Genomic DNA, 27,767 nt, shown 5'->3' with positions numbered 1-27,767 from the left:
CTGTGGAATCCGGAATCCTGGGCTTTGGAATCCTGAATAGTCTTGGGTTTCCTTACATGGGGCGAACTGGCCTTGAGTGGAAATCAGAGGCCTAAGTTGATAGAAAACTCACTGCCTTTCTGCTTTTCAAATGTAAGTCATGTGAATGACACCGTAGGTTCCACTTAAAGGCTGGATTGCCAAGCAAACAACTGTAAATTGATCTATTCTTCCATCATACTCAGCCTCTTCCAATACGTTTTATATAACAATGATAATTGCAGTCACTTAAAACAGCTAATTAAAAAAAAAGAGAGAGAAATTTAATATCCGATCAAATGAGTCAAACAGAACATTGCCATATTGATTTGTAAGTGCTTCTCTTTTTGATTCCGCTGGATCTTATGAAAACTGCAGGTGAATATTAGTTCGCTCATAACTATTCGGTACAATAACGAGCCCAAGAAACTGGTGTGGGTTTGAGTTTGTACACGTAGAATGAACCGCAGTTGAGTACTTTTATGTAGGTGGAATAACGACAACAATAAGAAGGATAACTGAAACACACTTGCCGCGTAACAATCCCCTCTTCAACAGACGGATGATTTTGGCTTAAATACCCGATATAAGCTGTGTTGCAGTAGTTATTGCCGGAAGTAACACATTTTGTGTTCATTCGTGTTCGCGTCACAAATCTGTACCAGCCTTCGGGGAGATAGCGGTCATTTTTATTATTGTTACTAGCAGAATACCGATGAGATCTTGAATCATCATCTATCGTCCTGTGCTCAACACACTCTGTTTTATTACCTGAAAAGACAAAAAAGAAAACTTAGCTAACAATATGGCAAAGTGCGGGAATATTGAGCCGCTCTGTCGGTATTTCAGATAAAATCGAAGTCGCGACGAGATAGAGCTGATGAAAGCGACGATCGCATTGCCATTCCGATGAGGTTTGACAACGTTAGTCGTGCGATGATGGCAAAGGAATCCGCCAAAAAGTGTACTTCAAATGCAGATTGTTTGATTTTGCTTATTAAACCTGTAGGTTTTGTTCTGATATTTTCTTGTTTCTCTCGTCACCGCTGGTTGCAGCTCGAGGTCGCTAGTACGACGATTTCGTTGAAAAACCGACTATTATTTTGATTTAGAAAACGCGCGACGAAAACGACGTCGACAGGTAGCCATAGAGAGGCTCAATATTTTAGCGCTCTGTGTAATACGTGCCAGTGAACTATTCATACCTTGATAATATCAAAGTTTCGAAGACAGCATGAAGTAGGAAAAGCCGTTAAATAATGATAAGGATGAAGATGATAATGTTGAGAATGTATTGCACATAAAAAGCCGACCTTTCTTTTTAAATCTACATGCTTATGAAATGATTCAGACTTTTGACTACGAAAAAAAATTTCATATCTCAAATAGATTCACGACAACAGAGGAACGTTTCCTCTGAAAAGTTCAGTTTGGAACATTTAGACGTTCTCTCTATCATCGCATGATTTATAAGAAGTAGTCAAGGGAAAATTGTTGTCGATTTTCTTTATAGCAGCACTGAAGTGATTGAATGTCTTATCCGCAAAATCCTGCGTTAAAAAGGGAGAAAGAAATTCATTATCATTTCGCCAGCTCTCAGTGACCGATGCGTGCGCCAACTAGGACTTAAATCTTCTTGTAACAGGAAGCAATAAACAATAACCTTTCTTTAAAGACGGGTACGGTGAGACCTATTACTATGAAACTATTCTCCCTAGTAACCCTCCTCTAAAAAAAATAATGATAAAAGGCCTACGTGTATGTATAAAATTGATTACAATAAAGGGTCTTAGAAATTCTTAGAAATTATAAAAATTGAAACATTGAGAACTGTTAAAAACGAATGTGAATATAAATTAGTAAAAAAGAATATCTGTTTACAATGATAAATAAATAAAAAACTACGAAAATTTGAATTTTTAAATTTAGTTATACTATACTGAGGGATTGGTACAATTATCCACTTTTCTTAAGCTAAAGGGGTCTCGTGCATTCTTTCGAATGGGCATTGCTTCCACACTTATCCGATACAAAGGGTTACCGTCGTTATTTCGCGCATGATTAGAGCGGGGAGGGGGGGTGGGGAGGTATCTCCAAGGAAACCTGTGGTCCAGTCTGCCTGCCAGTATAAATATTTCGATTTTATCACGGAAATACCGTTCTAATTTCTTGGATTTGGAGATTTTAGGTTTCTATTGTCATAGAAAACTAAATTTAAGTACTTCTTTGGAATGAAATGTCCAGTAGTGGTGTAATAAAATGTAAAGATTCCTTTCTATCGTCGAGCAAATTCTACGGGCAATCATACCGACCGGTCACACTTTTGAGGGCCAGTACACAGCAAGATTGAGGAGTTTAGACACAGCAATAGGAGGTTCATCAAAGGATGTATTACACTATACATTCTGCGTATTTTCAGAACTTCAGAGCTAGTGAAACCCAGGATCATTCCTCTCAAAGTTCGCGTAGCTTTAGCGTTGAAAGGGGAAGCTAAATGACAGGTATTTGTGAGAGACTGTGCGCATTGAATCTTGTTGCTTTACCGCGTTGTAATACTGTATTGGGCATACCCCTGTAATTCTGTAATTAAATCCCGAAAACGAATAAAAGGTTTCGCTTAATATTTTGGGGGGGGGGGGGGGGGGGGGGGGCAAACCCAGTGGAGATTTTAGGGTAATGGTATTGATGATTAAGACGATGTACAAAAGGCAAGTTTAACTTTCGCCAGTGGGTCACTGGTGGGTGTTGGGTGTAAATTAGTACACTTTGTGGTGTACTGTGTGTCATGATGTCAACTAACACTGAAAAAGGAAAATCAGCTGTTTCAGAGGAGGGACATGTATTGACAGCTCATGGTTTTTATCTGGTCGTAAGCTTGACCAGTATGCAGATCAAGAGCTTTTGTATCCCTTTTCTGGTTAAAATATATATCATTGATCCAAGTGCATAACCAGCAGGGTCTGCAGTAAGAATAAAGAAAAAAAGACCAAAAGAAAAAATAGTGTTAAAAAAATAGACCAAACAGGAAAAAAAAGAACGGTACAAAGAAACAGAAAGCAGCGTTGATCATTGATCCAGGTGCATAACCAGCAGGGTCTGCAGTAAGAATAAAGAAAAAAAGACCAAAAGAAAAAATAGTGTTAAAAAAATAGACCAAACAGGAAAAAAAAGAACGGTACAAAGAAACAGAAAGCAGCGTCGCTGGGAGTCGAACCCGGTTTATCTGCACATGCAAGAGAATCCTTGACCACTGCACCACGCGGTGACACACATGATTTGAAAAAAATTAATTTTGTCATATCAAAACAATTTTTCTCTGCCGTAAGACGCTGTTTGAAGCTGTTGGAGCTGTATTTATCATGAATTCAAATATACATTTGAGGAAAACTAGCTTAAGCGCGTATTTCAAAGCTATTTCGCATTATTTCCGGTTCAACAGGCCGACTCGATGTATAATCGATCGAACTAGCTTTACTGAATTTGGTGGAGAATTAGGAGATCAACAGAGGCCCGCACTCGAAAGGAATGATATGAAGTTAGGCCCATTTAATTAGCAAAAGAATAGTTGAAATATAAACATGCATGATCTGTGAATGGAACCTCCTATTCTGGATACTAGACCTTGCCTATTTTAGAGGAAAAAAAAAGATTGAAGTTTTGATTACCTTGCCGGTCCCGTGAAATAGATGGCGATCCCGCAACACGGCTCGCAAAACAAATTAACAAAATTTTACAGTCACGGACACAAAATATCAAAACGGTTTACACAAGCAGATTATAGCAACACCAAAGTTCACACACATTCGATCAAATAAGCGATATATAGCGATATTAGTTAGCTTCTTTGCTTTTCCTCGAACTTGCTCGTCCAAATAACTGTCGTATCCCTTGCTAATTTACAAAAGCGACCCGAGGCTTTTGCCCGTTACTATGTGACGTCATACTGGCAGGCGGAGTGGGTCAAGAAACTTAGGTGGAAACAATAGAGTTACCTTCCCCCTCTTGGATTAGAGGATGTTAGTAACAGGGTAACTGGCTCTGTTTAGTAACACACAAGTTCAACTGCCAACCGGAAAATATTCTTGAGATAATAGCATATATTAAGTTAAATTTTCCTATAAAAGATAATTTAGTCGAAGATGGCATGTTCCAGTCGATCAGATAGTAGAGCGCGGCGGTTAGCTAGAGGGGAGTGAGTTAAGTCTCCCTTCGCTTGTTTTCCTCGTCGTCAGTTTTTTTCGCCCGCACTAAATTATTTGAAAGCCTGGAACAGTCTATGTCGAAGACGACTCAACATAATCAGCTGAGCTTTAATTTTCATCGTCATTATCATCATAATCATCAAAGAGGTGAGGAGCTACACGATCAGAAACATTACTGCTATAGTCTTATGGGAGAGGCCACCTGGAATATAAATATGTTTGCAATTGATTGCTTTGCGTTTGCAGCAAGGCCAATTCGCATTTTTTTAAATTCTTTTTTTGTTTAAAGCTAAGAAAGTAATAATATTTAGTAAAATCCAACTCGGGGTATATTATCATTGCTGCGTTCTGATTGGTTGGGCTACTACTAGGCTATATGTTATAGCCCACTAGTAGCGAAAAGCGCCGGCTTTGAAAACCAAAACAATGGCGACTGAAACGCCTTTTGCTAGTTAAAGTTGTTTTGTCTCGATATTTTTGACCAATCAGTTGGATTTTTCTAAAACAATTATTCCTGGAGCCCGAATGGGCTCTGAGTCATTAGCCCATTTGGCCGAAAGCGGAATGGGCTATTGACTCAGAGGCCATTCGGACTGTTAAATATCAGTATTGAAACATAAATTTGTCTATTTTTTCAATCATGAATTGTCTTTCCGATTTAGCAAATAATGGAGAATGGCTGAGTTGGTGACAGCTAACACTGCCAGCTTTTACAAAAAAATTATAAAAAAATGATGTTAGGTAAACAAAAATGTAAAATTATTGTATTATTTTCCGAACGAAAACAAACATTTGAGCGTGTGGATTGCAGTGAGTTCACATTCTTACATGTTGGTGTATTTCCACTCCATTTACCGCTGGGCAAACATCTTCTGACTGCGGGACCAATCATAGTATATCCCGGATTACAGAGGTATCTGATATACTCCCCTGCCCAGTGATTTCCCATGATAACAATTGCATTGTCTGGTTCGCCTGGGTCACCACAGTCGCGTAAAACTATAGAGAAGAATACGATAAAACTTGCTAAGTAAACTTGGAAAATATTGGTACTGCATACCCATTTTCACGTCAAGGGCATCTAAGTTGTGGAAGGAAACCGCGAAGGCCATGGCAATAGGCATGCCGAAAAACGTAAGTATGCGACGTCAACCATCACAATTGGGAGGTGCGAATGGCGAAAATTCTAAGAAACGTCCACTGAACTCAGTTAAACTGGCTAACACCTGGCCAAGAGGCGTGCAAAAGCAAAGCAACAGGGTTGCGCAGGCTCAACACGACGGAATTTAATGGAGTTTTTAATTTCCAGCATCAACGTTCCGGGTCAAATAATTATGTATGCAACAACAACAACAACAACAACATAAGCTTTATTTGCATGACTATAATTATGTAGTTACAGTATTGCAAAAGCTTTAACATGTATGCATTGCAGTGCAGTGAGATAGTCACATCGTTTAGTGTGTGGTATCTTGGGATTTCCTTAACAGTTACGTTGCATCTTGGCGAAACAGACTCAAAGTAGGCAAACTAGCTTTTTTTAAAAAATACAGTAGAAAGAAAGAAAAGTAACCCCCTAAGTGAACGAGTTTCAAAGGATAACTTCAACGAGGGACTTGATAAAGTATCCTTAGTTTTAGAGGTTCTTCATTATCGACCATGTTGAGTTTCGTCGCTTTATAAAACGCAATGCATGCCGTTCAGTTTCTCAGCAGCAAGTGAAGATTAAACAAACTTTCATTAATAAAAAAATGAATAGAGGTGAAAAAAATATATAAAAATAAATGAATATAAATAAACTTGTGTCAATTCTCCGAGTACGAAAAAAAAAATCATGATTCTGTTGGAAGTAAGTGTTGGGCGAGGGACCCCGGGTGTTGGACCGCGCATACGTGTGGATTTTTTTGCTTTGCCCACCCAGCCCTGCCAACTGCTCACCTTAAATGATTTTAAAAATGTGATGGTTGTGGCACTTTGATTGTAAACAGAGCTTAGGGGCTTCTTGCTTTGGAATTTGATGACAAAAAATATACATTTCATGTTATTTTCTAAACTGTTTACAGTCACAAAAATTTTCGCCTGGTTAGGGATGTTGGTCGCCTCCATCACGATTTCTTATATGCCGACAAAAAAAATCTCAGGATATTGCAAAATATAAGCTAAGAAACCAAACGGGTGCGTTGTTTGACGTCTTGGACCAGACGAGAAAATTAGATTATACGCGAACAGTCTCGTGGGACTAAGCCAAAACCACTGCCCAGCTAGAACCAAGATTTTTTTAAATTAGCGTTATCATCGATACTGTATGCCTTCTCGGAAAGCAAGAGGAGTAAGACCTAAGTCCAAAGATCAGCTTACAATCGGCGACAATAAGGGCCCTTTCTGAAGTTTTCCTGATTTCAAAGGGGAAAATATGAAGCTTTCCCCCACACCCTATTTAAACAATGTTGTGCCGCTGTTCAATCTCTATAAAACAACTAGCACCTTAACTGTAAACGTTTGATTATATTTATCACCGATCGACTGTTAACAGTCTTTTATTTTGCCATCGATCGCCCCCATCTTGGCTTCTTGTAGCAGGTCGTGGAAAGTTCTTCAACCACTTTCTGGATATGCATGTGTATTCCATTCTGAGGACATCAAAGGTGTCTGAGGTGCGTTGTAATGTAATCGGCTTATTAATAATTTTTTCATAACATTTATGGGGTTCTGAACACATTCTATTAGACTAAGGATTGTGTCAAAAAAAAAAGAAAAGAGCTTTAGGAGCACGTGCGCCCTACCTAACTTGGTACTTGTCGTCACTTCATCGTTATACTCGTTTCGAGCAACACATGTATACTGTGTCTGAATAGAAGTCTGAAACTGGTCAATCACAAGCTCGCTGGTAACTTCGTCTTTGGTGACGTTATTGGGGGAGCGTATAAGTGTAACGTTGTTCTTGTACCACCTGATTTTAGGAAGAGGTGACCCCGTAGCGGAACAGCTGACTCGGATCGCTTCGTCGGTTCTCGATACATTGACCAAAGCTTGGGGTACTGAGGTGAATACAGGTGGTTCTGAGGAGAGATATGGTAAAGAGAACTGAAGTTTAAGTTATTATTCGTGCTAATGCCTTTTCATTAATCAATTCTTTGTTGGAAATCTCTGGGCTCGAAGTTCAGACTGTTCATGTACTGATTATTGTCGCCAAAACTAGCTTGGATCAGCTGCATTCTTATGAGTACGTAGATGCTAACCTATCTCGGTTTCTTAAATTCATGGACTGTTCAGACTGTGTGTTCTCCGGTGGCATGCAAAAGTGCCATACGATTTCTGTTCCAAAGTAGAATTACAACTTAGTGGTAAACATCACGTCAGGTTTTTGATGTGGTCAAGTTTGCCACTTACCGACTGCCTTGACGTTGAGGAATGTCCCATGAATTTCCATGCCATATTCGTTGGTCGCAATACACGTGTATACCCCCCCGTCCTCAAGCTTGGTGTTGGTAATGTAAAGGCCGTCTTTTCTTACTTCACTGCGTCCCTGAGGGAGAGGAGCTGGGGGAGATCTGGTCCATTTAACTTCAGGAGTTGGATTTCCTAGAAGGTCACAAAGCAATTTTGTCTCTTTACCCAAGAAACCAGTTGCTGGTCCAGGAGGAGATTTTGGAAACCTCGGGGCACCTGTGAAGAAAATTAAACTCAGTAACAAGAATGGTGGAGTGCAACAAACTTCAGTTGTGATTTTGGAGACTTAGGAACATTACTAAATTAATCTATGAAATCTACCTTTTCCTTTGTAATAAGCTGATGAAAGGTTTTAGAAAGCTGCTATAAGTTACTTCAATAAACTATTAATTTCAGCCTGTACATCTTCGGAACAACATGATTCTTAGCCGCACAAAAATATTACTTGGTGTCAACAACTTGTCAGAATTGTTGCATTGAAGAAAGCGTTCAAAAGTTGCTTTAACAGAGAGAGGGTTAAGAAGTTATTTCATCCTTTGTACAAGGGGGAGGGGAGGGGGTGAAGTTAACTGTTTGCCCTCTTTTGCAATTTCAGAAGTTCCGTTCTGATAATTATTGTACTGTCCCTAAATCTCTAATTTACAATTTTTTTTTGCTATGTCAAGATTGGTATGCGCGTGACAAAGCTACCGCTTCCCAGTCGTGTTGGTCACAATGTTTAACTGACCAAAGGAGGGGCATTAAAAGCTCAGCTTTCTTTTGATGGGAGGAAGCACTACTATTAGTTTTATTTGAAAGTTTTTAGTGTTGCAAAATGTTTATTCGCACCTGAGATATAAGAATTGTCCTGTTAAAGGTTCCTCAACATTCGTTAAATATCATTTTAATTAACAATATCTGACTGCCGAAAAATGGCTGTTGGTGCAAAAAATGCGTTCGACCTGAAAATGTCCATGGCGTCTTACTAGTTAGTTATTTCAAGCCTTGTTTCAGAAGATTTTAATCGAGAATGTATATAAAGAAAACCAGTTTTTCCAATGTAGAGTAACAGTGGGTTGGCTAATTACAAGTTGTGGAAAGTTTAGAGTACATTTTGAATGGCTCTCTAATATTTTAAAATGGTTTTAAAATACAGTGGAACCTCTCGTAAGCGACCACCCAAAATGAAAAGACTGCGAGTGGTCGCTTACGGGATGTGATCGTCGTTTACAAGAATCGAACCACAGGGGTTTATCTTCCGACAAGAGGTCCAGGCACATCTACTTTATTGAAGATAATTTATTGCATGCAATGCATAAGTTAGGATATGTGTAGTTCCATGTTGTCACCAACGTTCTTTGTATATTATAAGTAAAATAGTACATAGAGCGAAAATAGAGATCAGAGAATGTGTCAAGTGGTCGGTGTTTTAATTACAAGTTGGAGGTTAAAAACAATGGAAAATTATTAATCATCAGGCCCTAAAAATGTTCGCGGTCGGTTACAGGAGGTGGTTTACTAAAGGTTCCAGCTGTAAAGCTTTGCCTGGGAAAAATTGTTGCACTGTTCCTTTATCTTTAATTTACTTTTTTTTTCGCTATGTAAAGATTGTTACGCGTGTGACCTAGCTAACGCTTTCCATGAGGGTTGGTCACAATTTTTAAGTGATCAAAGGAGAGGCAAGAGCTCAGCTTTCCTTTGATGACAGGGAACACTGCATAATACAACTCTATGTAAGGATTTTTTTATAGCCCCCCCCCCACCCCACCCCTGTAGTTTTATAGGGTGTTGACTGTAACGACCAAATAGAGAAAGATCCCGCAGAACTAGTTCAAATTAAATTCATGAAATGGTTGCTAGGTGTAAATAAATACTGCAGCAACAATGCATGTAGGGCTGAAACAGGAAGATTCCCAATGAAGATCGAAGCACAATATAGGAATTTTAAGTTTTGGCTAACTCTAACCAAACACCCAAAACACAAATTATCACAGGTGGTTTATAATGATATGACGTCGAGAATGAATAAGGAATTATGGAGCCAAAAAATCAAACGCGTATTAGACCAAATAGGGCTGGGATACCTCTGGACAAAAGCACATGAAAATGACATAGGAATCTTGAACATTATCAAACAAAGACTGAAAGACATCGAATTACAAAGATGGTTAAGTGACGTAAACAATGACGTAAGAAAAGACGCCAACCAAAAGAACAAACTAAGAACCTTTCGAAAATTTAAAACAATAGAAAATTATAAATGTGAAGATTATCTCCGTCAGATCACCAACGTCCAACACCGGATAACCCTAACTAAACTCCGTCTAAGTAATCACAAATTGGCGATAGAGACAGGTCGGTATGTAAGACCTTATGAGAAACCAGAAGAGAGGATCTGTCCTATCTGTAAAAAAGACGTAGAAGATGAAATACACTTTTTAACCTGTGCCCTGCGTATCAAAAAAAAAAGAAGTACTTTATTTGAATACTTAAACAAAGAATACAGAATATCAGTAAACAGAATAGCACCAGATTATGTTTTTCTGTTGTTAACCCTCCGAGCAAGAACAAACCAGTGCAAAAGTTAATTGTAAAATACGTATTCGACTGCTATGGGAAAAGATCATTAGTTGTTTAGGTTAACATTGATTATAGTTCCACTAGTGTGCAATTTGTGTCATGATTTTAAATTATTTGGATACAGTCGATATACATAGGACTGTATAAGACTCCAAATAAAACATTGTCTTGTCTTGTCTTATCTATTTGTTGTTGGATGAGTTAACGGTCACTTAGGCTATTCTAGAACTTTCTACTCACCTAATACAGTGAGCTCTATTTCATTTTCTTGAGCACCGAACACATTTTGCGCACGGTACGTGATCACTCCTTCATCTTCAAACCGAACATTTTTAATCTCAAACTTGTTTTCTGTAGTCTTGACTCGTCTTTTGTTTCCTTGGGTCTTCTGGCGTACAGACCAGGTAATTTTAGGTTGTGGATTGCCGGATACGGAAATGCTTAGAGTCAGATTACCACCCTCCTTTATGAAGATAAGTGGTGGGGGTTTCCTTGTAAACCTAGGAGGAGCTGTTGATTAATCACATCAAATCAATCACAACGAGTTCTACTAACATATCATATTTTTTTTCGTGTGAAAATGGAATATAAAAAGTAATGACAGCAAAGATAAAGAGACAAATCATGTGCAATATGTTCTGGTAAAATACATTTAGCTCAGTGTTTTACTCACCAAACATTGCTATATCTCCTCGAGCAGACGTCTGTAATTGTTCTGCAAGGTTTTGAAGCTCAGTGACATTGACATCGAGTGTCTTCCCTGGTTTTCCTCGAGGGCCCTTTCTACCAGGAGGGCCGTTTTTTCCGGGTGTTCCTGGACGACCTCGGCGACCACGGGGTCCCTGTGCTCCCGTTTTTCCTCGTGAACCTGGAGATCCTGGTTGACCTGGAGGTCCTGGCAGACCAGGCGAGCCTGGTTGTCCGGGGGGACCCTGCGGACCTGCAGCACATTGTATTTAGATATATAGATTTGATATGAACGTTTGTTTTGGACAGCTTCTCACTTACTAGTAGTTGCCAGTTCTACCACACCTGTAAGAACTCTGGTAGCGAGATACAGAGACTAATGCAGCTTTCTCTAATCAATAAATTCTTTTATCCAATGTGTTGGGGAATATTTAACGCACTGTGATTGGTCGTTGCCTATGATCTATTAGCCGTGTGGACACAAGGATGACGTCAGTGGAAGATTGTTTCTTTTTTTTTGTTCAACATGATGCCCGTTTTCGAAAGTTTTTGCAGGATTATTTTGCATTAAGCAAGTGAGGGCCTCGAAAAAACTTTAGCAGGAGCTGTTTTCAAGTTAATTTTGAAGCAAGGAATAAACCGAGACAAAGAGAGATCTTGAGAAAATGGAAGACATGTTCAAATGCGACGAGAACCGCGTAGTTTTTGGAAATGTGATGTTCGCTTTTGTTTTTTGCTTTTGTTTTTTCTTTTTGAACAAGTGATCGGCATTGGAAAATGTTTGTGATAAACTGGTTACAAGAAGAATAATGAAAAAATGGCTCTTAGTGCAAACATGCGTTCGACCTGAAAATGCTCTTAGTGCAAACATGCGTTCGACCTGAAAATGTACATGGTGCCTAACTGGTTCGTTATTTCAAGCCTTGTTTCTAAAGATTTTAATCGAGAAGTGTATATAGAAAGCCAGTGGTTCTAATGTTAATGTAGAGTAACAGTGGCTTGGCTAACTAGAAGTACTGGAAAGTTTGGAGCACGTTTTGAATGGCCCTATAATGTTTTACGATGGTTTTAAAATACAGTCGAACCTCTCGTATTAAAGCAACCCTGGCCCAAAATGCAAAGACTGCATCCAATATCTAAGTTAGGATATGTGTAGTTTCATGTTTTCACTAACTTGTATGTTCTAAGTAACACAGTGCACACAGCGAAAAATAGAGATCAGAGTGTGTCAAGTGGTCGCTCACACGTTAGAGTTTAAAAAACAATGCTCATGGAAAATCATTAATCGTCAGGCCCTAAAAGTGGTCGCGGTCGCTTACAGGAGGTGCGTTGCTAAAGGTTCCAACTGTAAAGCTTTGACTAGGAAAAATGTTTTTGGTGTTTTGGATAAGTGGTCGCACATGGAGGTTCGACTGTACAACAAGTGTTGCAAGAGGTACGAATGTCGATGACTGTCGGACTTCATAATTACAAAGTATTATACACTTATAGTGCTTGGGCTGTGATAAAAAGGACTGACGTGGATATCAACATAGATATTAAAAAAACAAACTCCTGCAAAGGGTTTTGTTGCGAAATAAATAAAAAATAAAAAATACACGGGAGAAATTGCACAACCTCCTCCCCCTCTCCTTCCCTCGAAAATAAAATAAATAACGTATATTGACAACAACACACATGTTTTTCACACCCATTCGGTAACTATACAACACTTGTCAAAAAATCTTGGGGCACTTGGGGTCGTCCTCCACCTATCCAAAGCGGCTCTCTGATTGGCCAGCTCGCGAGAGGAATAGGATTTTTTTTAATGGAGAAATTATCATGCATGCCTTTGTTAGTATTTTCCATCAAGATGAGACTCTATTTCATTAGTTTTGTAAAGCCAACCATAATTTGGACCCTCTTCCTCAGTTTTCGTTTATTATGCTTTGTGCGTATATTCAATGTCATCAGAACAGGTGTTGTATGCCTTGATGACTATGAAGTAAAGTGGATGTCAAAGAATCCTCCTTCGACAACAGCTATTGTCAGCAATAGAAAAGACCGGCCGTACCCATTTGTACCAAGTCAGAGTCGGTTCCGGCTGTACCGAGAGTGCATGCTGTACCGGCTGTACCGACTGTACCGAGCGCACCGAATGTACCGGCTGAGGAAATTAGACACAAAGACGCACTTTGCTAAATTAACTCAGACATATTCTACCTCTGCTATTTCCGCTGTCCCTCTCTTCCCCAAGCAGTGTTGATTATGTGCAATTAAAAACTTGATTGCATAATGTCAACACTCTGCACCGGGGAGAAAAGGGGGAGGAAAGATGCCTCCATTTGACGAGCTACGGCGTTATTGTTCCAAGAGTTTTGACCAGGGTTGTAGTTTAAACTATAGGTTAAGTAAAAAACTGGAACATAAACGAAATCTAATTAACCTCTTGATTTCCCGGGATCATTAAGCCTCACGAAAAAAAAAAAAGCACGCGTAACACCATATGTTTTTATCAGTGTGCACAGTACTCAAACGTCGTTTTATAATCATAACACAAGAAGTCAGATCAATCAAGAAAGCTACGAAAAACGTCTTAGAATATCACGGATTGCACTGTTCATACTCGACTCGTCATAAAATTGGTAATTAATATCTGCCCAGCGAACATCTCGCTATGCCAATTTACAATCAAATCTAATCAGACTGGTTGCCGAAGATTTCAACTCGTTTTACCCTAAACTACTTTTGCTCGTCGTAAAAAAAGAAAAAAGGTCGATTATGCCTTGCCTATATAGTTTTATACCATGGTGTCGGGACTTTTTTTGCATTACAATAACATGATGCTACACAACGTACTGCACCTATTGACTGGTATGAAGTCATGTTTCTTTTACTTTTTAGTAACATATGATACTTATTTTCTTTCTCTATATGCTAATGTTATTTGCCTTTTTTGTAATGGAAATTTTGGGCATATCCAATAAATCAGTCAGTTAAGACTAAGCTTAAGCCAGTACGTCATTCGATCAACTAAGCAAAGTAGCTCAAAGTAATTGTTAAATAGCCGAACTGGGAAAAAAACATGATATTGAACCAAGAGAGTTTGAAACTCTATATTAAGCCTGTTATGACACTGACCTTTCATACAGACGAATTTTCCAGTCCCATTAACCACGTCATCAGCAACCTTTAATTGTAAAAGGAAAAAACAAGAAATAGGATTCTGTAAAGGTACTTTTAAATCTTAATGTCAAACTGGGTCCGCTCTCTATTCTCGAATCAATCCTCCAAAAGTATCACTTTTAAAATTATACCATCTCCTTTACCAAACACTAACTAGAGGAAATATATTTGCTGAGGAGAGAAGGTTGTGGCTAGCACCTCATAACACGTCAAGTCCCCCACCGCTGGCGACTTTTCAACAATTTTGCCATGCCTCGAAAGCCGTTTATTCAAATGTTAAAATATCCTATAGCTACTAAACACGACCGAATAACCAAAGTATCGCGATGATCAGTAAGCTATCTTACGGAGGTTTGTTCATTTCAATAAAAGTGTTTAATCCAGAGAGCCCTCATTTTTTCAAAGGCTCTCAAATGCTCCGCCAACAAAGCAGTAAATAAATAGGTGCAAAGACCCGTGAACGCAGTCCATATGCTGAATGCGGGTAATCACGAAATCCTTTTGTTTGCGCGACGCCGACCAGCCTTTTGAAGCGACCTTCCGGCTCATTTTGGGTCAAATTCCTCACCGTACTGTCGGTCGATAACAGATTCAATCATTAATTTATGATCGCCTAACAAATTGCGTGAATTTAACTAAGGTATATTTATAGGTAGTCAACACAAGATAAAATAAATGATTCAGAGAATGGATATTTGTTATATAAAGTGACGTCCGGCAATTAATGAACCTTCGTTCGCGATTTGGATTCTCTTTGGCTGTCTCAGTCAAGTGTTCAAAACAGAGATACGTTACAAACCTGAAGATTGTTGAGCAATTTCTGGACACATACTGCTTTGAGCTTGTCGGTTGCTGATGACGATTCCGATTTCCCCTTTCCGGCTCGGCCGTTCCGTCCACTTCTTTGCTCTTCGCGGCTTTGAACTATGCTAGGTGGAGTTGCTTTGTCGACAGTTGACTCTTGGGCTGTACGAAAAGGCACTTCTCTTCTAATTAAGGACAGTTCATTCTCCAAGAAATAAACTTTGTACGTGAAAAAAGCGACTGATGTGAGTGTAAAAATCAGATGAAGGCCTGACACAATAGTGGAGAGGTTCGGTGAATCGCGACCTGACGCCATACTTGCACCAGTGAGATCGACTAGCGACGGCATTAGAACCTGCTTAATGTATTAAAATGACAGCGTAATGAAATCCTAAAAGTTTTTCTTAGTCTTGTTCATCAAGTGGTAAATGGCTGCACCTGATTGAGATTTTCAGTCCAACTTTTATATCATCCAAACTACCAAGGATTCAATTTTTCAATTCGCTACCAATAGAAGTAGTTATTTTAAGCGACATTTTTACCCTTTATTCTAAATTTTCAGAAAAAAAATTACTTTAAAACTGTTCCTTGTGAGGTCAGGCCGGTTTTCGCTTAATTAACCGCTCGGTTTTTTTATTTTATTTTTTTATGATTTATTTTTTAAGGATTATTTTACTAGAATATGAACTTTAGGGCCAACTCTCTTAGATTTCCTCTGCTCGTGGAATTGATGGATCGGGATACTTTGATCTCAGTTGCTATTTAATCTTTTTGCCATTTGATAGCATGGGCTTTGCAGTTCTAGGCTCTTCCTTGCTATCGGGAAAAGCCCCCTAGAAAAATAGTTTAAATTACGCAGCATTTTTCGGATAACACGAAAAAACCTGTCCCTGCATTTCTTGGCTTGAGCTGCAGTTTTCGAAAACGTTTCATTCCTTCGCATGCAAAAACGGATTATACTTGATCGTGGAGTATTATACGTATTAAAAAGCCCTTAATCGTTTTAGCAAAAGATTCGGTTTTTACCGTCTCGTATAACTGAAACAATAGAGAATTCTTTACAAAAGACAGCTATGCACTTCAGTTGACATCAGATGTTTTTTTAGAAATGACGCTGTGCTTAAGTTCTGTCAGTAATGATCTGGTAGTTTCGTGGTGTTGTTAACTGGTGCAATCGGCACCAAATGACGTAATACAAAAGATTGAAAACACAAAAACAAACGAACAAAAACAAAAAAAGCGAACCAACATTTCTTTTCGCAACATCAAGAAACACCCAATAATCTACAACTGTTACTGGCAATATTCTCTCAGACCTCATGCAAGTGCAATTGTATCATGCAATATAGAATATGTTTCAAGGTCCAAGCCACCGTATGACATAGTGGTCACGTGCATGCTCTCTGCAGTTTCAGATTGTATTTCCATTTGCCTGTCGGATATGGTTCAATTTAGGTTCCCACTTGAAAGTTATTAAATTTTCTATCCATTCGGCATAGGCCATTGCCTCTTTTTTTAACCCTTAGGAGTTTTAAGTTTATTTTGACGATTTTACCTACTAATAGACTCTCTTCGATCTTTACCTCTAAAAAAAGGCCATAGCTCGGCAGGGGCATAACGCAGTTGGATACAAAAAAAAAAAACAACAACAACAACAACAACAAAAAAAACAGAATACCCAGAATTACCAGATTAGAGGGTACTTTCCCCACCCCGATCCGGTGATCTGTCCATCGTTGCTTGCGTATACGTTGGCATGACTGTAGCCCTATTATTACGGACCTTGCGAAACTGTGAAGGCGTCGACGGGAGGCCTTAGTCAAGTTTACGCTTTTCTGTAAGTTTCCTTGCTGTTCTCCGTCAACTAAGAAGTTAAACTGACCAAAGTTTTAGTTTTTAAGAGAACATAAACAGCAAGAGGAGAGCTTCAACGGGGTCCCTTCTTTTCAAATCTAACAAGGAGCCTATTGAGCTCCTGATCTAACTCAATTGTGTAACGGTTAAATGGGTGAACAGCGTACAAGTTCAAAAGGATGTCAAGTCAGCTATTACTCAGTGGCGTTTTCACAGTTGTCGTCGTTATCGTATTGTAAAGTCCTTACAGAGGCTGCTGAGAAACCATTATTAAGTGCCAGAAACACGGAGAGTTGCGGACGGGTAGGAGCATTGAAGGACAAGTCTGGGCAATGTGATGACATACCAAGTCAACCTGCTCTTAATGAAAGAACTGCATTGCAATAATGTCCCAAAAAGACCCCTTGCAGGGAGGTAGCCATGTCAGTCCGGAAGGTATGCATCACCAGTTAGACTAAGGTTGTTATTGACGCTTACAATCTGCTATGTGGATTGGCATTCCAACAGCTGTATAACTTCTTGACAATGCAGTGAGCAGTTAAAAAGATCACATTTGCTCTTTCTTTCGCCTTTTGTCATTTCAGGTTTAACAATTAGGCCGCCGCCCGGTTAGCTCAGTTGGATAAGTGCCCGTATCCACTTTGCGGAAGGCCACGGGTTAACTTGGGTCTATGAATAACTGAGGAGAAAGTGCTGCCTTTATGATGACATCTGCAAACGGTTAAACGTTCTAGAATGATCTCGATTTAGGACATTAACCCCTCTCTCGGATTAAACCGTTGGCCCGTCTCACATCCCTATTATGCATGTGGGACTTTCCAGACCCCACACACTGTTCGCAAAGCCAACGTATAGTCCCTGGTGCTGTTGTCTATCTCAAATTCGTATCAGTGGAGGAGGGTTCATGAGCGTATACTTCGTAAATTGTAAATGGACCACAAGCAGACTAGCCAAAGTCCCCCAACCAGTGTTTTAAGTTATCTATGAAAAGCCTTGCTTGAGGAGCTTCATTTAACCGTTGATCAATGGTAAACTCAACCCAGGATTTCGCTTTTTTCTTCAAGTATTATGTATTGTTATGTATTGTTTTTGTTTATTTGATTGTTTTTCCATGTTTGGGTACTTAACAATTAAAAAGCAACTAAAAAAAAAAAAAAAAATTTATATAGCGCTATTCAGCTACTCATTTCGTAGCGCTTTACAATGATTAAGTTATCGTAGAACCTAAAAGCTAAAAAATAGAATTAAAAAATCGAGATAAGTTAGTTACAAAGCTTAAAAATATATAATTCATACATTGTACAAGAAACGAAAGTTAAAAAACTAAAATCTAAAAATACTAATATAAAATTACAAATAATGAAAGAAATAAAAAAAACGTGTATTAAAAAAAGAAGTTAAAAATCATAGGCTTGTTTAAAAAGATAAGTCTTTAAATGTCTTTTGAAAATAGCGATTGATGAAGATTTACGGCGAATGGTATTAAAGAGGCAAGTTGTTCCATTGCCTTGGCGCAGCAATGCTGAACGCCCGATCTCCACATTCAATTAAGTCTTTGGTTTAGCCAGTGGCACAGTGAGCAGTTCTTGCCCACTGGAGCGTAAAGACCGAGAGCACCTACGATGGCTCAGGAGACTAGAAATAGAGACCTTTAGATTCAAGGACAACGACGACTACGAGTATAAGATTTGACTTGAAGTTTTTTCGCGTATTCTCAAAATATAGACTCCCCGGGAAGCTTCATTTTTCCATTTTTCACTGGAAAAGTTAGCACTGTTACTTTTAGTGAAGGAGCTAACACCCTCTCGCGATCGCAAAATGATAAAACTTCTAACATTTGATAACTTGTTTTCGCCACCTCGACATTCTCGCTAAAACTCGTAGTGGAGTGACGACGGCTACCACGTTTTCCCGCCAAAATGACGCTGGTTAACGCGCGAGTACAACTTAGTATTGAGAAAATCTCGTACTCGTTGTCGTACTCGTCTTAGAATCTAAAGTTCTCTAATATAAGAGGGTGCTCTGCCATTGAGTGCTTTATAGACTAATAATAGGAACTTCAAAATAATACGTGAATGTACGGGGAGACAGACTGAGTGTAGCTTGAACAATATTGGGGGTAATCGAATCATACTTCCTTGTCAACGAAACAATGCGAGCTGCGGCAGCCGTATTCCTGAACACGCTGTAATCTACAAACTAAGTATTTTGGAATACCATATAGAAGTAAGTTACGGTAGTCCGCATGCTTAGAACTAATAAAAGCATGGATGAGAATTTTGAGCAGAGTCCTGGGTGAGATATTTGTGAATCTTTGATATATTCCTGAGATGATAAATTACCTCACTACATATCTTTTTTACATGTTGTTCAATGCAAAAGCAATTGTCCATGATGACTCCTAGCTTACGTACAGACAACTTATTGGAGCAATGAACTCATCTCTAACCCGAACATATTCAAGATTTGGTCTATTTCGAAATTTGGAGCTAATGACGACAAGTTCAGTTTAGTCGTGATTAAGCTTCCATAGGTTTTTACACATCCAAAGGTCTATTTATTCCCCGGGCCCGAATAATGGGCTCTGATAGAGTCAATAGCCCATTGAGGCCGAAGGCCGAATTACCTATCCAGAGGCTACTGAGAGGCCATGAGGGCGAGAGGAACAATTGTTTCTATCAGTAAAATCTAACTAGTTGGTCAAAAATATCGAGGCAAAACAACTTTAGCTAGCAAAACGTGATTCAGCCGCCATTGTTTTGGTTTTCAAAGCCGGTGCTAATATTGCTACTATAATATAATTAGCCTAGTAGTAGCTCAGCCAATGAGAACGCAGCATTGATAATAAACCACTAGTTGGATTTTATTAAATTAGTTTAATTTTCAGCCCGAGTACCACGCTGCCATAACCAGGTTCAGGAATCAAAATGATCCTAATCGCACACAGAATAAGGTGTGACCTTTCTATTCCGTGACATGAATTTAAAACGGACACGATTTGTGAACGGTGTCGACAAAAAAATTATCGTTTAGGGCAATGTGTTACGTCAATTTTTGGCGTTTTCACGCCACGTGGGGCCCTTACCTTTTTACTATTATTATTATTATTTTTCGTGGTGTTCAAAAAAATATTTCAAAAAAAAAAATGCCACCACGTTTCTTAGGCGATCAAGGGTATCTCTGGACGAAATATCAGGAATTTTGATTTTTCATCATGGGCCACGAATTTTCGATTCGGCTCGATCTTAGTGGACATTTCCTCTTAACAAGAAAAAGGCAAGAGAAACAGCAGAAGGTTTGAGTTATCGAGGGTCGAAGTGTGGTAGATCTACTATAAGGAAGTCCAGGGAAAATCAATTTTGGTTCGAGTTTTTGGGTAGGATTGGAGTTACAGTGGGTTCGGATTACCATGAGGCTATTGTATGTTAGAAGAGAGTTGTGGGTACTTCGGATATGCTACTTAAGCCGTTATAAAATTGAAAGGATTGAGTTTTCCTTAGTCATTGATAATACCTTTTATTATTTAAACACCAATGATATACCAGGTGAGCCTTCCCGCGAAAATATGACACCTTCACACGTGAAAAGATCTCCGTCGTTGCTATGGTTACACGATAAATCGCGTCTTTCGCCGGGAGCCAAAGAAAAATATTCAAGTGAAATGGTTTGGTATTTCATTGGTGTTTATGTAATGAATAGAACAATGTATAGCCGCCTTAAAACACCACCTTTTTCTTCTCGTATTCCACACTTGAAGAGACATTTCGTATCTCTGCGCGGCCATGTAATATCCTCTATAATTATCTAAGTATGCTGCTTGGTAAGTTGACTCTGTTAGTATTCAGTACAATAACGACAGTTAGAATTTGGTGTGGGTTTCAGTTTGTAGACGAAGAAAGAACCACAGTTGCGCATCTTTATATATGTACTATAACGACAACAGTTACGACTATAACCACCAGCATAGCCAAAACATACTTTTCTAGAGACCACCCCATCCTTAACTGACGGATGGCTTCCCTGTAACCATCCAGCATATGAAGTATCGCAATAACCGGATACATAAGTACAACTTGTGGACATTTGTTTGCCTGATATAAACCTGTACCATCCTTCAGCCAAATAGTAGTCATTTCTATTGGTCCGGGACGCCGTGAAGCTTTTTCGTCTGGTGTTGTCATCTATGGTCCAGTAAGGCTCGCATTCAGGTTTTTCTGTACCTGGAAACAAACAAACAAACAAACAAACAAAGGACAACAAAATAAAGTGTCGGTGAAGCGAATTGATTTTTTTTAAATACTAAGTCACTTTTAAGAACTTTTATCGGTCCTCAGTGGTAGGGAAAGGAAAAATATATTCCCGGCATAATAAGCCATAATTCGAGTTGCCCCAAGCGTCTGCTTCAAAGCGAGACTAAGTGCGAGGCCATGGATAAGAAAATGATGTGTAAAACTCATTTTTAGATGAAACGTTTTGCTTTTAGCCTCGTTTTGAAAGTGAGAGTTTCTGGATCTCTGAAATTGCCTATTAATACCTTAAGGTAGCATACGCCACCACACTTTCTTAACGACCTAACTCTTACATATTGGTACATTTCCACTCCATTTGCCGCTGACCAAGCATCTTCTGACAGCAGGACCAACCATGGCATAACCCGGATTACAGAGGTATCTGACATACTGTCCTGTCCAGTAATTCTTGCTCTGGCTGACAATAATTGCATTATCTGGTTTTCCTGGGTCACCGCAGGCGCGTAAAACTGAAAAACAGAAAGGAAGGGCTTGATGGTTGTAACATTCAAGACGTGAGTTATAAATACCAAAAATTCATAGTTTTTCATCAGCTCGTGGTAATACATTTCTCCAAAATGCTCCCGGAAATTTACTCCTTGCGGGTAACTAATTTAAGATTGGATGAAAATGTCATGGTATGTATGAAATCGGTGTTCTCCATTTAACTTCTTAGTACAGGTATTATGATGTTAAAAAAATCAATTATACAGCTGGTAGTTAATCTGATATTGTCAGCAAAGCTATACTCTTTTGATGTTTTAAACGCTGTTTAATTAACGATTAATTTTGGACAGTTTGAGATAGGACTCTCTTTTAGAAATAGGCAAACTGTCCAGTTTAAGAAAAATAGGACAGCTTGTCAGAGCCAATCAAATACCAGAAAATAAAACAGGCTGTACAAATTAGCCGATCAGGGCAAAATCCATCTGTCAACACGCCTAAAAAGTTTTGTTAGCTGACGGCGATTCGTCGGCGAACGCTATCGGCTTCTTGTTGCTGTGTATGTCATTATCACTCAGAAAGCGCTTTTTTTAAAAAAGTTATACTTGATAAGAAAATGGCAAAGTGTGAAAAGCCGTGGTTGTCCTCGGAATTTTTTTAATTTTTACATCCAATTATTTCTAAATTGGACAGGCAAAATGAAGTCTTATTACATACACAAATGCAGCGCAAAAGCGAGTGGACTTGTTTTCATATTTAGTCTCAAATGACTGCCGTCTCTTAAATTAAACCCGCAAGTAACTAGAGGTCTCACTTGCGATCTCCTTGTTAACTCGCCTTGTTAATCCCCTGGAGGAATCAGCAGGAATCAAAGGGCATCTTCTCGTAAGGTATCCCGCTTACATTTCAAAGTACGTCTCACCTATCTTTGTAGTTGTCTTTACTTCGTCGTTATACAAGTTACGAGCAACGCATGTATATGTGTTCTGGAGCGAAGGCTTAGGCTGACCAATCACGAGCTCGCTAGTTACTTCGTCATCGTTGATGTAAATGTTCGCTGGTAAGGTAATGTTGTACTTGTACCACGTGATTTTGGGTAAAGGGGAGCCTGTAGCTGAGCAGTTGATTCTGACTGGTTCCTCTACACCGGATATATTGACTGCTTCAGGAGGTGTTACTGTAAACACAGGTGGTTCTGAATGAAGATTAAATAAAAGTCTGGTTTACTTCGTCAGTGGTCAAATAGGCCCTTTGCAGCTAGTCATTCACGTGGTCCCAGTGCGTCTCCAGCATGGAAGTTTGTGCCATGTGCACAGCGAGCAGTCTCTTTTTTGGCTTTGCAAAGTTAAGCTACTCCACACGTAAACCATGCACTCGAGCCGCGATAAACGGGAACGTTTACAATCTCGCTGACTGGGAGAAGAACTATACGGATTTTGAGAGGTGGATAGCCTAAATTTCATCCGATTGCTTCGAGTCGTTTTCTCCTCTCAGCAACGTCTGAATCGACCAGCCGTTAATGCCGTCCAATGACGTCATCACTACCCGAAAACCGGGTAGTGATTCTGATTGGTTGATTGTCTAAACATCCGCATAATTATGCATAATTAGGAGAAGTTTTAGCGGTATTGTCGCTTGATAATTCGATCAGCAGATCACATCCCTGGTATGTTTTAGTGGACTTCAAACATTTCGACAATCTTTATCGTAAACAGCAAAGTTGCCCTCATCTTCGAAACTGAAATGTGAAATTGAACTGCGAATGAAGAATCATTGCAGAGAGTCGGTAGGTTTTTCATTTAGAACCTTTTTGTGGTTTCGGCAGTGATTTGGTTGATGCGAAGTTCCATGAGACCAATGTTGTAATTCGACCTTCTAGTTATTTTCACTGTCAGTTGTAATGATTCTGTTAGCTTTTCTTTCTTGTTTTCTTGTTTTCTTTTTTCTTCGTTATGGACTAGGTGGCTTCTTTTCAATTAGAGCAAATCATTGTGTTTTTGAACTAGGTGTTCCGTGTGTGTATCATTTCATTGCGTGATTGCGACCAAGTTTGATTATGGAATTACAACCGGTTCAGAGTACTGCGTGCAGTTGATAGTTTGAACGCTAAACATGAATTACGATCGAAAAAGTAAAGCCATTCTGTATCATGCAGACATTTCCAAACGATATTTCTTGGTTTGCCACTTAAAAATGGTGTTTAACTTTTTGCATGAATAAAAGCAAAGGAGTAGTGACGTCACTGGACGTCATTAACGGCCGGTCGATTCAGACGTTACTGAGAGAGTAATAACGACTCGAAGTAATGGGATGAAATTCAGCCTAAGAGGTGGACGGACTGCAAGCAGTTTAGTACCACATAAATGACCAGGTGCAAAGAGCTTATTGGTATGTTGCCGAATGAAAGACCTGACCATGGCATGTAAATGAATAAATATCACGGTATAGGACATTCACCAAGTGGCCTCTTTGTCTACCATGTTCTTGCGACCCGATTGGAAACAAAGCAAAGACCTGACTTGTGGCTTGAAGAGGACAGGCAGTGTTTTGAATAATAGTGAAAGCGTTAACGATCACGATAATGATAATGGTATCGAACGCGAAAATAACGATGGTAATACTCATAATGATGGAACAGTAATCATTATTATTATAATAATAATAAAAATATTTCATGAAAGGTTTAGATGACTTCCATGTGGTAGCCACAGGACCAAAGTATTGGCTTTAGTACTTGAGAAATTATTAAAGAACATTCGTAGTCCAACTTTGTAGACTTTTGCTGATCAGTTCTTCTGAAGATACTTCGTTCTGCGGCATATTCGTTTACGGTCTTTTGTAGTTAATTTTCTATGTTCTTACACTTACCCACTGCCTTGACTATGAGATATGTTCCATGGATGACCATACCATATTCATTCGTCGCAAGACACGTGTAAATGCCCTCGTCCTCTTTCTTAGTGTTGTTAATATAAAGTCCGTCTTTTTTTACCTCACTACGTCCCAGAGGGAGAGGGGACGAGGGAGATTTGTTCCATTGAACTTCAGGGGTGGGGTTTCCAAAAAGGTCACATTCCACTTTTGTTTCTGTACCTAAGAAGCCGTACAATTTTACTGGAGGAGACTTGGGAAACCTTGGCGCTCCTGCAGAGGAAAAGAAAAAAGAAACAAAAAAGGTTAAACACGCACTTTTTAAATCATCAGGGAACACTTGTTCAAAGATGGAAGAAGAATACTTACCACACGTCTAAACATAACGCAACTATGGAGATGCTCAAACTGAAGAGTCCTCATTTTACGCCAGTAGCTCAACATAGTCCGCTGACTAATAAACCTGAGGCCGACGGCGCGCTCATTTTACCCCGCCCCCTCTCTTCATCGGTGCTCCGTTTTACGGGGTATTTGAAGCTACTTACAGCTAAGCGGTAAGGAAGGAAGAACGCGCGAGCACTAACTGTGTTAATCCTTCCTCCTAAATGGTCTGTTTGTCACGCACTCCTCAGGATATGCCACGTTTTGAAATAAACAATAATAACAACCCACCTAAAACAGTGAGATTCACTTTGGATACTTCAACACCAAACATATTTTCAGCGTGACAAGTGATTAATCCCTCGTCTTCGAAGCGTACATTGTCCATCTCAAACTTGTCATCTAGTATCCTGAATCGAGCTGGGCTTTCTCTGCTTTTACCCTGCATAGACCACGTGATCTTGAGTGCCGGATTCCCGGATGTAGAAAAACTGAATGACAGATTACCACCCTCCTTAATGACGATGGAAGAAGGGGGTTTCTTTGTAAATCGGGGCGGAGCTGTTGGGTGTACATAAAAAAAATTAACCCACTAACTACTAAAAAATAGGAGAGAAAGTGATTTGCAATCTCGAATATCTTTCCAAAGGATTTGTACTAACCAAACAATGTTATATCCTCAGGACTGTATGTCTTCAATATTTCCAGAAGGTTTTCAATCTCGGTAACATTAACATGGGAACCCTTTCCTGGTTTCCCTCGAGGACCTCTCCTTCCAGGAGATCCGTTTTTGCCAGGCATTCCTGGACGGCCACGACGACCGGGTGAACCTGGTGGTCCTGTTTTACCGCGATGACCCCGTGGACCCGGTTGTCCCGGTGGGCCTTGAGGACCTGAAAGGGAACCTCAGAGTAACGTTTCTGTTCCGAACTGGAAACTATCGGCCACACACTGTGACCAATACTTGACCGACATTCAACGACATTCAACCTACATGCCGACCGATACGTCGATTAAGGATGCTTTTTGGATTAATTTGTACTGACCTCTCATACAGACAAGTCTTCCAGTTCCATTGATTGCATCATCGATGACCTGAAGAGAAAATTATTCCAGACCATAATAATATAAACGTGACGCAAGTTATTGCAAGTCAATTATTTACAAGATTGGTAAGAAATAACTCGAAGCAAATACCAAGATATTTGGTATTTTCATTCTAATCCATCTCTCGCTAGCCTGCAGTGCAGGTGTTTTCTTCCGGCGCGCGAATGTTTTGCTCGCGAAAGCGCATGTTGAAACTCGAAAAGAGGGGAGAAAATGGTTTTTATTCTCCCAAATCTTCCTCCGTAATAACAAAGATAGCGGTTACAACAGTACGAACATAAACAAGCAGCTTTCGGCCGCCCAAAATACGCCTGCACTACAGGCTAATCTCTCACATGATCACAAACATTTGTACATGAGTACCCGTGGGAGGTATTCCTGGGAATTCGTGTTGGGGATGTGCAACCTGGTTCTATAAATCTTGACAATACTGTCTCAAACCAAAATTCGATCCATGCCCGTTTTCAGACCTAGCGTTGGCAGAAATTATGATATAATTACTTAGATTAGATCGCCAACAAAAAAGATTTCTTAAAATCCGTTTCGAATTCGCATATTGCTCTCGCTTTCTTATTCATTTGGACTTAAAACGACAAATACGTTCATGCACTCCGACCCGTATTCAGTCCCTGGAAAAACATACCCTTATTCAGACGAAAATAGGCAAAGCCTTTACCCGCCGTTTTCAGACCTAAAAGGCGCACAAACCATACCCTTTGGGGCGGCACATACGTTACCTATAAGACAAATATAAGGGAGCACTCCCCCCCCCCCCCCCCCCCCCCCCGAGGCAAGAGGTCCTTAGATTCAAATAAGCTAAACTGTAATGGATCGTGGGCCAATTGTGTTCAGTTGATGACTCAGCCTAGTACTAGTGCAACTTACACTGTGAACATATACTGATAGTTAGTCTACCGAGACTCCGGAAGCTCAAGAGGGAATTTCCTATATGTTTTCTTAATTGAGGGAAAGACTGTTTACAATCCTCTACTTTTTCGTATCATCGTCAAATCGACAAGCGCTTGCTGCAATGCTGTAAAAGAGTAAACGAGTATCAAATGTATCTTCTATCCCGCCTACACCTCTACCCAACCCTCCTTGGTGCTTAGATACCAAGATCAGGACTATCACTTGAAATCAGGGAAGGGAAACGGTCTAGGTAGGTTTTTCAGTGATTTGACTAGCAGCACGTGGTAAAATAGGGAGATACGAGATATGCCGTGCCATCAGTTCAAAATGGTTCCCATCGTGGATGTTATAATTACTCAACGGGTCATGGAAATTGGGATTCAAAGAAAATGATGCCGAAGCTCTAAAAGTTGCTACACTTTTCTAATGCAATGCGTAATTCCAAATTTTTGCGCTTTTTTTTATAGTTTATGAGTGCCAGGGCTGGTAATCACGTACGCTCACTCGCACACTCGCAACACTGACGCACTACCTAGATTTGTCTGAACGGAAACTGGCAACTCGATCGCTCAGTAGTACAAAAATGTTACAAATTAAAGGGAAACAATTTGATACCTGAAGATCGCCCAACAACTTCTGGACACATGCTGCCTTGAGATTGTCTTTTGTATATGATTTGAGCTTCTGTTGATCATCTCGGCGATTTCTTTCACTTCTGAGCTCTTCATTATTTGAATCTGCAGACAGCGGGGTCCCTTCGGTCACTTTTACGTCGCCTTCACTTAACGAAACTTTTCCTCGAATTAAGGAAAGCTCACACTCGAGGTGATAGACTTTGAAAGAAAGAAAAGCAACTGATGCGATTGTAAAAATCAGATGAAGACCTGACACAACGGTGTGGAGATTTGATGAAGGGCGAGTTGACGCCATTGGCGCAGATAGAATTGTTTATAGAAATTATGAAATTCTAGTCTTTGTTTCTTCATGATATTAATCACCCCCTGGGTGGGTCTTGGAGGTCATCATT

The 27,767-nt window shown here is 39.6% G+C and overlaps 1 protein-coding gene across 1 annotated transcript; it reads right to left on the bottom strand.

Moving 5' to 3' along the window:
- Positions 1-342: 342 nt before the first annotated feature.
- LOC140953346 (immunoglobulin superfamily member 10-like) lies at positions 343-27,767 on the bottom strand. The gene is made up of 16 exons (XM_073402833.1): positions 27,356-27,767; positions 25,771-25,819; positions 25,387-25,617; positions 25,016-25,285; positions 24,341-24,616; positions 22,395-22,667; positions 21,322-21,498; positions 20,577-20,959; positions 14,881-15,240; positions 14,037-14,085; positions 10,903-11,169; positions 10,470-10,739; positions 7,611-7,886; positions 7,004-7,279; positions 5,049-5,219; positions 343-789 (listed from the first exon to the last, which is right to left on the bottom strand). Exons 1-16 carry the CDS (start codon positions 27,668-27,670, stop codon positions 419-421), a joined length of 4,014 nt encoding a protein of 1,337 aa, XP_073258934.1. The 5' UTR covers positions 27,671-27,767; the 3' UTR covers positions 343-418.

Source organism: Porites lutea, chromosome 11, assembly GCF_958299795.1.
Source record: "Porites lutea chromosome 11, jaPorLute2.1, whole genome shotgun sequence".
NCBI classification, from domain to species: domain Eukaryota; kingdom Metazoa; phylum Cnidaria; class Anthozoa; order Scleractinia; family Poritidae; genus Porites; species Porites lutea.
The sequence above is the reverse complement of the archived record's forward strand: the minus strand, read 5'-3'. Positions and strand labels throughout refer to the sequence as shown.